Source organism: Nerophis ophidion, linkage group LG14, assembly GCF_033978795.1.
Source record: "Nerophis ophidion isolate RoL-2023_Sa linkage group LG14, RoL_Noph_v1.0, whole genome shotgun sequence".
Lineage (NCBI taxonomy): Eukaryota > Metazoa > Chordata > Actinopteri > Syngnathiformes > Syngnathidae > Nerophis > Nerophis ophidion.
The window spans coordinates 45310562-45322700 of NC_084624.1; the positions used below are offsets into that span (position 1 = coordinate 45310562).

The 12139-nt window shown below is 40.6% G+C and overlaps 1 protein-coding gene across 1 annotated transcript in view; it reads right to left on the reverse strand.

The window, feature by feature from the left end:
* The window catches only part of LOC133567900 (unconventional myosin-IXb-like), a 66980-nt gene extending 55106 nt beyond the window's left edge, over positions 1–11874 (reverse strand). The window contains exons 1-3 of the mRNA XM_061919517.1: positions 11753–11874; positions 8951–9067; positions 44–178 (exon numbers count right to left, since the gene is read on the reverse strand). Coding sequence (XP_061775501.1) covers positions 44–178; positions 8951–9046 — 231 coding nt within the window. The 5' untranslated portion in view covers positions 9047–9067; positions 11753–11874. The remainder of the gene's footprint in view (positions 1–43; positions 179–8950; positions 9068–11752) is intronic.
* Positions 11875–12139: the final 265 nt, after the last annotated feature.

Genomic DNA, 12139 nt, shown 5'->3' on the forward strand with positions numbered 1-12139 from the left:
CAAGACGTGTAGGGGGAAAAAAACAGTCTCAGTCATTTCAAACCTGCTGAAGTTTGAAGATTTGCTGGTTGCTGAAACACTGGAGCTTCTCGCTGCTATAGTTCATGCACAGCTGCTCAAAACTGTTGGGGTGCAGGTTCTCCAGGCCGAACAGATCAAGGACTCCGATGGACAAACACTAGGAAATGACGTTACACACCATAACATAAAACATAACATTAGGTGAGGCAGCATATTGTACCATGCCACAAGTTTCATCATGTAATATGTAACATAACCCACAACCATGTTTGATATTGTAGCATGCCATCATGCTTTGATTGATTGATTGATTGATTGATACTTTTATTAGTAGATTGCACAGTTCAGTACATATTCCGTACAATTGACCACTAAATGGTAACACCCGAATAAGTTTTTCAACTTGTTTAAGTCGGGGTCCACGTTAATCAATTCATGGTACAAATATATACTATCAGCATAATACAGTCATCACACAAGTTAATCATCATAGTATGTACATTGAATTATTTACATTATTTACAATCCGGGGGGTGGGATGAGGAGCTTTGGTTGATGTCAGAACTTCAGTCATCAACAATTGCATCAACAGAGAAATGTGGACATTGAAACAGTGTAGGTCTTATTTAGTAGGATATGTACAGCCAGCAGAGAACATAGTGAGTTCACATAGCATAAGAACAAGTATATACATTAGAAGTACATTTGACTTGTTTATAATCCGGGGAGATGGGATGTGAATGGAGGAGGGTATTAGTAAAGTGTTGAAGTTGCCTGGAGGTGTTGTTTTAGAGCGGTTTTGAAGGAATATAGAGATGCACTTACTTTTATACCTGTTGGGAGTGCATTCCACATTGATGTGGCATAGAAAGAGAATGAGTTAAGACCTTTGTTAGATCGGAATCTGGGTTTAACGTGGTTTGTGGAGCTCCCCCTGGTGTTGTGGTTATGGTGGTCATTTACATTAAGGAAGTAATTTGACATGTACTTCGGTATCAAGGAGGTGTAGCGGATTTTATAGACTAGGCTCAGTGCAAGTTGTTTTACTCTGTCCTCCACCCTGAGCCAGGCCACTTTGGAGAAGTGGGTTGGATTGAGGTGTGATCTGGGGTGGAGGTCTAAAAGTAACCGGATTAGCTTATTCTGGGATGTTTGGAGTCTAGATTTGAGGGTTTTGGAGGTGCTGGGGTACCAGGAGGTGCAAGCGTAATCGAAGAAGGGTTGAATGAGAGTTCCCGCTAGAATCCTCAAGGTGCTTTTGTTGACCAGAGAGGAGATTCTGTAGAGGAATCTCGTTCATAATGGGACATAATGGGACTAATAAAATGTAATTAAGTGATGTGAAGTGAATAAAATTGATATAGCACTTTTCTCTAGAACAGGGGTGTCAAACTCAAATACAGAGTGGGCCAAAATTTCCAAGGTTGAACAACTTAACCTTTTAAGAGGGACCCAAACAAGTTTTGCATTGAATATTGAACAAGCAAGGCTTTTATAACTTTATAGTGACATGCCAAGTCAAGTTTATAATTATCCATCCATCCATTTTCTACCGCTTGTCCCTTCTGGGGTCGCTGGAGCCAACCTCAGCTGCAGTCGGGCGGATGGCAGGGAACAAACACCCTGGACAAGTTGCCACCTCATCACAGGGCCAACACAGATAGACACACAACATTCAAACACTAGGGCCAATTTAGTGTTGCCAATCAACCTATCAATAATAATTAATAAATATCAATGGCATATCAAATAAAATTTTAATAAAAATTTGGTGGTAGCGGGGGTGTATATTGTGGTGTCCGGGAAGAGTTAGTGCTGCAAGGGGTTCTGGGTATTACGTGTGTTACGGTGCAGATGTTCTCCCGAAACGTGTTTGTCATTCTTGTTTGGTGTGGTTTCACAGTGTGGCACATATTTGTAACATTGTTAAAGTCGTTTATACGGCCATCCTCAGTGTGACCTGTATGGCTGTTGACCAAGTATGCTTGCATTCATTCGTGTGTGTTAAAGCCGCAGATATTATGTGACTGGGCCGGCACGTTGTTTGTATGGCGGAAAAGCGGACCTGACGACAGGTTGTAGAGGACGCTAAAGGCAGTGCCTTCGAGGCACGCCCCCAATATTGTTGTCCGGGTGGAAATTGGGAGAAATTCGGAAGAATTGTTGCCCCGGGAGATTTCGGGAGGGGCAGTGAAATTCGAGAGTCCATCCATTTTCTACCGCTTATTCCCTTTCGGGGTCGCGGGGGGCGCTGGCGCCTATCTCAGCTACAATCGGGCGGAAGGCAGGGTACACCCTGGACAAGTCGCCACCTCATCACAGAGCCAACACAGATAGACACACAACATTCAAACACTAGGGCCAATTTAGTGTTGCCAATCAACCTATCAATAATAATTAATAAATATCAATGACATATCAATTAAAATTTTAATAAAAATTTGGTGGTAGCGGGGGTGTATATTGTGGTGTCCGGGAAGAGTTAGTGCTGCAAGGGGTTCTGGGTATTACGTGTGTTACGGTGCAGATGTTCTCCCGAAACGTGTTTGTCATTCTTGTTTGGTGTGGGTTCACAGTATGGCGCATGTTTGTAACAGTGTTAAAGTTGTTTATACGGCCACCCTCAGTGTGACCTGTATGGCTGTTGACCAAGTATGCTTGCATTCATTCGTGTGTGTTAAAGCCGCAGATATTATGTGACTGGGCCGGCACGTTGTTTGTATGGCGGAAAAAGCAGACCTGACGACAGGTTGTAAAGGACGCTAAAGGCAGTGCCTTCGAGGCACGCCCCCAATATTGTTGTCCGGGTGGAAATTGGGAGAAATTCGGAAGAATTGTTGCCCCTGGAGATTTTTGGGAGGGGCAGTGAAATTCGAGAGTCTCTCGGGTAAATGTGTTGTTACAGCGGCACCGCCCCTGTATAATACCGGCGGGCCAGTTCTAATCTTAATTTGATATTACCTCAACGGCCAAATGAAATTACACGGCGGGCCAAATTTGGTCCACGGATCAGAGTTTGACACCCGTGCTCTAGAAACTCAAAGCGCTTTACATAGTGAAACCTATTATCTACATCTTTGAGCTTTATTTGAACCAGTATGGGTGGCACCAAGAGCAGGCGAGTAAAGTGTCTTGCCCAAATTGCTGGGATGGCGGTATGGCGTAGTGCAGTGGTTCTGAAATGGGGGTACGCGTACCCCTGGGGGTACGTGAGATTTAAAAAAAAAAAAAAACTCTAAAAATAGCAACAATTCAAAAATCCTTTATAAATATATTTATTGAATAATCCTTCAACAAAATATGAATGTAAGTTCCTAAACTGTGAAAAGAAATGCAACAATGCAATATTCATTTTTGTGGACATGTTCCATAAATATTGATGTTAAAGATTAATTTTTTGGTGAAGAAATGTTTAGAATGAAGTTGATGAATCCAGATGGATCTCTATTACAATCCCCAAAGAGGGCACTTTAAGTTGATGATTACTTTTATGTGGAGAAATCTTTATTGATAATTGAATCACTTGATTATTTTTCAACAAGTTTTTAGTTATTCTTGATATATTTTTTTCCAAATAGTTCAAGAAAGACCACTACAAATGAGCAATATTTTACACTGTTATAGAGAAACTGATGACATAGTGCTGTATTTTACTTCTGTATCTCTTTTTTTCAACTAAAAATGCTTTGCTCTGATTAGGGGGTCCTTGAATTACAAAAAATGTTCACAGGGTGTACATCACTGAAAAAAGGTTGAGAACCACTGACATAAAACATAACGTTAGGTGAGGTAGCATATCGTAACATGCCACAAGTTTCATCATGTAACATAACGCACAACCATGTTTGATATTGTAGCATGCCATAATGCAACATAATGGGACTATCCGTCCATCCATCCATTTTCTACTGCTTATTCCCTTTGGGGGCGCTGGTGCCTATCTCAGCTACAATCGGGCGGAAGGCGTCGTACACCCTGGACAAGTCTCCACAGCAAATTAAGTAATGTGTAGTGAATAAAATTGATATAGCGCTTTTCTGTAGAAACTCAAGGTGCTTTACATAGTGGAACTTATCTACATCTTTAAGCTACATTTGAACCAGTATGGGTGGCACTAAGAGCAGGTGAGTAAAGTCAAGTGAATCCTATTTATATAGTGCTTTTTCTCTAGTGACTCAAAGCGCTTTACATAGTGAAACCCAATATCTAAAGTTACATTTAAAGCAGTGTGGGTGGCACTGGGAGCAGGTGTGTAAAGTGTCTTGCCCAAGGACACAACGGCATAGCTCGGTTGGTACAGCGGCCGGGCCAGCAACTTGAGGGTTGCAGGTTCGATCCCTGCTTCCGCCATCCTAGTCACTGCCGTTGTGTCCTTGGGCAAGACACTTGACCCACCTGCTCCCAGTGCCACCCACACTGGTTTAAATGTAAAAATTAGATATTGGGTTTCACTTTGTAAGCGCTTTTGAGTCACTAGAGAAAAAGCGCTATATAATTCACTTCACTTCAGTAACTACGATGGCAGAAGCGGGGATCAAACCTGGAACCCTCAAGTTGCTGGCACGGCCACTATACCAACCGAGCTATACCGCCCGGTGTGTCTTGCCCACGTTGCTGGCATGGCGGTATGGCGTAGTGGGTAGAGCGGCCGTGCCAGAAACTTGAGGGTTGCAGGTTCGATCCCTGCTTCCGCCATCCTAGTCACTGCCGTTGTGTCCTTGGGCAAGACACTTTACCCACCGGCTCCCAGTGCCACCCACACTGCTTTAAATGTAAAAAATAGATATTGGGTTTCACTTTGTAAGCGCTAGAGAAAAAGCGCTATATAATTCACTTCACTTCAGTAACTATGATGGCAGAAGCGGGGATCGAACCTGGAACCCTCAAGTTGCTGGCACGGCCACTATACCAACCGAGCTATACCGCCCGGTGTGTCTTGCCCACGTTGCTGGCATGGCGGTATGGCGTAGTGGGTAGAGCGGCCGTGCCAAAAAACTTGAGGGTTGCAGGTTCGTTCCCTGCCTCTAGACATCCAAATCGCTGCCGTTGTGTCCTTAGGCAGGACACTTCAGTCTTTCCCCCGGTGCCGCTCACACCGGTGAATGAATGATAGGTGGTGGTCGGAGGGGCCGTAGGCGCAAACTGCCAGCCTCGCTTCCGTCAGTCTACCCCAGGGCAGCTGTGGCTACAGATGTAGCTTACCACCACCAGGTGTGAATGAATGATGGGTTCCCACTTCTCTGTGAGCACTTTGAGTATCCAATAATGGAAAAGCGTGATATAAAATCTAATCCATCATTATTATTATTATTAAGGCCGCTCTACCAACCGAGCCATGCAGCCCCGAAGTATATCCTTATGTGGCATACCGATGCATAAATTGCCATGTATGACACGGAACATAACAGAACAAACCCAAAGTGTTATGATGTAACATACCACAACACGCCAAGTATGGTAGCGGAACTAATACACCAACATGTAATGTCCGGAATTCGATAACGACCGATTATGTAACATGCCATAACAGCATGTAACCTATTCAGTGGTGTAGTGCAGGGGTCGGGAACCTTTTTGGCTGGGAGAGCCAAAAAAGCCAAATATTTTAAAATATATTTCCGTAAGAGCCATATAATATTTTTTTTTTAACACTGAACACAACTAAACACGTGCATTTTTAAGTAAGATCAATATTTCTAGAGTATGATAGGTCTCTTATTCTTTGTAATAACATTGTTATTCTGAAGCTAACTGTGGAGGGGGCGTGGCCTGCGGGCCTGCAGCTACAGGTGCATAGATGGCCCACCTGGTCCTTGTTATCTAATCACCTGTCGCTCTGTTATAAGCAGCAGCCAGGAGGAGAGACTGGGTTGGGGCTGGAAATACTACTGCTGGAAAGCAACTGAGAGACTTATTGAAAAATAAAACGATATTGTAACCCTGAAACAGGCTCTCAGGTTGGTACTTGGTGGTCTGAAGAACCCCCAGGAGGGCAAGCCCCACACTAACCAATAATAAATAAATAACTTCTTACCATTAACGCAACTTTTTGAACAGGTGCGGTAGAAAACGGATGGATGGATTAAAAATGAATGAGAATGTTTTATATTTTGAACATTATTTGTAACATTGTGATTACAAGTGGAATTATTCATTACCTATCGTGTTAAGCAACGTCAGCTCAGATTTATCAGAGAGCCAGATGCAGTCATCAAAAGAGCCACATCTGGCTCTAGAGCCATAGGTTCCCTACCCCTGCCATAGTGGTTAGAGTGTCTGTCCTGAGATGGGTAGGTTGTGAGTTCAAACCTCGGTCGAGTCATACTAAAGACTATAAAAATGGGAGCCAATACCTCCCTGCTTGTCACTCAGCATCAAGGGTTGGAATTGGGGGTTGAATCACAAAAAGTGATTCTGGGGCGTGGCACCGCTGCTGCTCGCTGCTCCCCTCACCTCCCAGGGGGTGAACAAGGGGATGGGTCAAATGCAGAGGACACATTTCACCACACCTAGTGTGTGTGTGACAATCATTGGTACTTTAACTTTAATTTTAACATAACAATAGAACCAACCCACCAAAATGTAATAAATTATAATGCAAAGTAGCTATAATCATACCGTTTCACGGATTGGCAACACTAAATGGTCCCTAGTGTGTGAATGTGAGTGTGAATGTTGTCTGTCTATCTGTGTTGGCCCTGCGATGAGGTGGCGACTTGTCCAGGGTGTACCCCGCCTTCCGCCCGATTGTAGCCGAGATAGGCGCCAGCGCCCCCCGCGACCCCAAAAGGGAATAAGCGGTAGAAAATGGATGGATGGGTAGCTATAATCATACCGTTTCATGATGTGACATACCATAACACAACAGCATTTATGACAACGTAACAAAACGAAACTAACACACCAAAATACGTAATAATATGCCATTACTGTACGTAACGTGTCATAAAGTTACATAACATGATGCTGTGGATGATAGCGTAACATAACAGAACCAAAACATCAAAATCCAACATTATAACAGTCATTAAGTGCTATGATGTAACATTAATACACCATGACATAACACCATGTATGATAACATAACCCAAGGGGACTACTACAACGCAAAAAGTGAAATCTAAGTAAGATGAAATATCTCTAATGAGGATGATATTTGCTTATTTTCTGTCTGATAAGATCATTCTTCTCACTAAGCAGATTTTATGCTAGAGTGTTTTACTTGTTTTAAGGGTTTTGTTCCTAAATGATGTCAGTAAGATATTACAGCTTGTTGCTGAGATGTGATGACCTATATTGAGTAAAACATGCTTGAAACGAGAATATCAACTGTTGCAAAGCTGTGTCATCAACACTCACAAGTATAAAACTACTTTATTAACGTAATCATTTCTTACTTCAAGCAAGAAAAACAAATCATGATGCACATATCATTATGTCGAGATAACGGCACCAGCATTACTTAATTTAAGAACATTTATCAATAGGGCTGTGAATCTTTGGGTGTCCCACGATTTGATTCAATAGCGATTCTTAAGGTCACTATTCGATAATATATCTATTTTTTCGATTCGATTCGATTCTCGATTCAAAAACGATATTTTCCCGATTCAAAACGATTCTGTATTCATTCAATACATAGGATTTCAGCAGGATCTACCCCAGTCTGCTGACATGCTAGCAGAGTAGTAGATTTTTTTTTCTTTTTTTACTTTTATAATTGTAAAAAGGACAATAATTTATCAACTGATTAAAACAAATTTATATTATTGCAACTAATAAACGAACCAAAAATATGACTTATTTTATCTTTGTGAAAATATTGGACACAGTGTGTTGTCAAGCTTATGAGATGCCATGCAAGTGTAAGCCACTGTGACACTATTATTCTTTTTTTTATATTTATAAATGTCTAATGATAATGTCAATGAGGGATTTTAATCACTGCTATGCTGAAATTATAACTAATATTGATACTGTTGTTGATAATATTCATTTTTGTTTAACTACTTTTGGCTTGTTCTGTGTCGTGTTTGTGTTTTTATTGCAGTTCTGAGTGTTGCTGGGTCAGGTTTGGTTTTGGAATTGGATTGCATTGTTATGGTATTGCTGTGTATTGTTTTGTTGGATTGATTAAAAAAAAAAAAAAAAATATATATATATATATATATATATATATATATATATATATATATATATATTTTTTTTTTTTTTTTTAAATCGATTTTTTAAAAATGAAAACCAATTCTGAATCGCACAACGTATTCGATTCGATTCGTATTCGAATCGATTTTTTCCAACACCCCTGTTTATCAACATATTGAGCAAAAAGGTCTATTTATTTCTACCCAGAAAAGTGCACTTGTTATTCGTGGAAATATACTTATTTTAAGCAATTTTTGGCTTCATTGAGGTTAGCTCATTTTACTTGTTTTGGAAAGTCTTGACAAGCCAACTTTTCTTGTTCTATTGGCAGATAATTTTGCTTAGTTCAAATAAAATACCCCTCATTGTTTTATATACTTTTTTCTCCTTTTTGAACACTGACTTTTTGCAGTGTACACCATAATCCATTAGAACATTATATATAGCTAACATACAATTACGTAAGAGGCCTTATCGTAAAATAACATACCAAAAGGAAACATGTCACAAGTTTATAACGTAAAGGCATGTAACATAAGGTAACATCCCATGAGATTGTGTATAATGCCATAAAATAACCTGACATTCCAAATCATGACATACCATTACATAGGGTAATGTAACTTCATGTAATGCAACATGAAAGACCATTAAGTAAAATACCCTAATGTCAAATATATCAAAACACCTGCAAACCTGCAGTTTGCGGCTGCAATGCGAGTGAAACATCATTTATTGTGGAGGAGTTGTTCGACCCAACCCTGGACTTGATGCTTTGACTTACACAAACGGACTCCTCCATGTCACGCCTGTTGAGCAGAGCGTGGTTGATGTGAAGGACGATCCAGTCAAACAGAGCGCCGTACAGAGACTTTGCCATGGAGTCACGGGCAGACGTGGCCTTGAAACAAAACAAATACATTGGACACTCGAATTACAAAACCCTGTTTTTGCTAACGTTTGTGCGTTTGCTATTGGGGCTCCAGTACTCTGGAATGCCCTCCCGTTAACAGTTAGAAAAGTTACCTCAGTAGAAGCATTTAAGTCCCATCTTAAAACTCATTTGTATACGCTAGCCTCTAAATAGACCCCCTTTTTAGACCAGTTGATCTGCCGTTTCTTTTCTGCTCTGCTCCCTCTCCTTCGTGGAGGGGAGGAAGGCACAGGTTCAGTGGCCACGGATAAAGTGCTGGCTGTCCAAAGTCATCTGTGCATCGGTTGGGGACGTCTCTGCGCTGCTGACCTGTCTCCGCTCGGGATGGTCTCCTGCTGGCCCCACTATGGACTGGACTCTCACTATTATGTTAGATCCACTATGGACTGGACTCTCACTATTATGTTAGATCCACTATGGACTGGACTCTATTATGTTTGATCCACTATGGACTGGACTCTCACTATTATGTTAGATCCACTATGGACTGGACTCTCACACTATTATGTTAGATCCACTATGGACTGAACTCTCACTATTATGTTAGATCTACTATGGACTGGACTCTCATACTATTGTTAGATCCACAATGGACTGGACTCTCACACTATTATGTTGGATCCACTATGGACTGGACTCTCACACTATTATGTTAGATCCACTATGGACTAGACTCTCACACTATTATGTTATTTCCACAATGGACTGGACTCTCACACTATTATGTTTGATCCACTATGGACTAGACTCTCACACTATTATGTTATTTCCACAATGGACTGGACTCTCACACTATTATGTTAGATCCACTATGGACTAGACTCTCACACTATTATGTTATTTCCACAATGGACTGGACTCTCACACTATTATGTTTGATCCACTATGGACTGGACTCTCACTATTATGTTAGATCCACTATGGACTGGACTCTCACTATTATGTTATTTCCACAATGGACTGGACTCTCACACTATTATGTTTGATCCACTATGGACTGGACTCTCACTATTATGTTAGATCCACTATGGACTGAACTCTCACTATTATGTTAGATCTACTATGGACTGGACTCTCATACTATTGTTAGATCCACAATGGACTGGACTCTCACACTATTATGTTGGATCCACTATGGACTGGACTCTCACACTATTATGTTAGATCCACTATGGACTAGACTCTCACACTATTATGTTATTTCCACAATGGACTGGACTCTCACACTATTATGTTTGATCCACTATGGACTGGACTCTCATACTCTTATGTTCGATCCACTATGGACCGGACTCTCACACTATTATGTTAGATCCACTATGGACTGGACTCTCACTATTATGTTAGATCCACTATGGACTGGACTCTCACACTATTATGTTAGATCCACTATGGACTGGACTCTCACACTATTATGTTCGATCTACTATGGACTGGACTCTCATACTATTATGTTCGATCTACTATGGACTGGACTCTCACACTATTATATTAGATCCACTATGGACTGAACTCTCACTATTATGTTAGATCCACTATGGACTGGACTCTCACACTATTATGTTAGATCCACTATGGACTGAACTCTCACTATTATGTTACATCCACTATGGACTAGACTCTCACAGTATTATGTTATTTCCACAATGGACTGGACTCTCACACTATTATGTTTGATCCACTATGGACTGGACTCTCATACTCTTATGTTCGATCCACTATGGACCGGACTCTCACACTATTATGTTAGATCCACTATGGACTGGACTCTCACTATAATGTTAGATCCACTATGGACTGGACTCTCACACTATTATGTTAGATCCACTATGGACTGGACTCTCACACTATTATGTTCGATCTACTATGGACTGAACTCTCACTATTATGTTAGATCCACTATGGACTGGACTCTCACACTATTATGTTATTTCCACAATGGACTGGACTCTCACACTATTATGTTTGATCCACTATGGACTGGACTCTCATACTCTTATGTTCGATCCACTATGGACCGGACTCTCACACTATTATGTTAGATCCACTATGGACTGGACTCTCACTATTATGTTAGATCCACTATGGACTGGACTCTCACACTATTATGTTAGATCCACTATGGACTGGACTCTCACACTATTATGTTCGATCTACTATGGACTGAACTCTCACTATTATGTTAGATCCACTATGGACTGGACTCTCACAATATCATCTTAGATTTACTCGACATCCATTGCCCAGGGAGGGGTGCCCAAATCTGCGGTCCCCTCCAAGGTTTCTCATTGTCATTGTTGAGTTTTTCCTTGCCCTGATGTGGGATCTGAGCTGAAGATGTTGGTGTGGCTTGTGCAGCCCTTTAAGAAAATCGTGATTTAGGGCAATATAAGTAAACTTTGATAGTTGATGCTTTCCCCTTGTTATGTTTGTTTTATAGTACTTTTGTCAAGGGAAGAGCCCATAATTCATATTTACATGGTTTCTTATAGAGAAATTTGCTTCACTATACAAACAGTTCTATTTACGAATCCTGGTCAAGAACCACTTAAGTTCGTAAATCCAGGTTTCACAGTACTCACAAGGACAGTTACAAAACAGAAAGTAACCTCAAACCAAGACAATACACCCAATGAGTCATTCAGTAAGTACCTCCTCCGGTCGTGTGTGTTGTGAAAACACTGTGCCGCTGTTGGTTGACAACCTCCTCTCGGTCAGAGTCTTTACAAGCAGCTCCTTTTCAACCTGGAACGTACAAAACTATCTACGTTGGTGTTTTTTTTTTAGATATAATTTGTCACATTTGCAAAGTAGAAAAAGCTAAAACACAATGCAACACATCAGAGTAAGAAGTCATTGCAAACTGTGTCAAGATTAAATAAATTAAATACATAAATATTTCAATAATTATGAAGATGTGCCACTATTTAATTCTAATTGTAACTAAATACATGAGTGTGTTATTAAATATCTCATGAATGTATTTATTTTAAAATTAAATTTCATAATTCATTTAATTATATTTTCTATAGCTCGGTT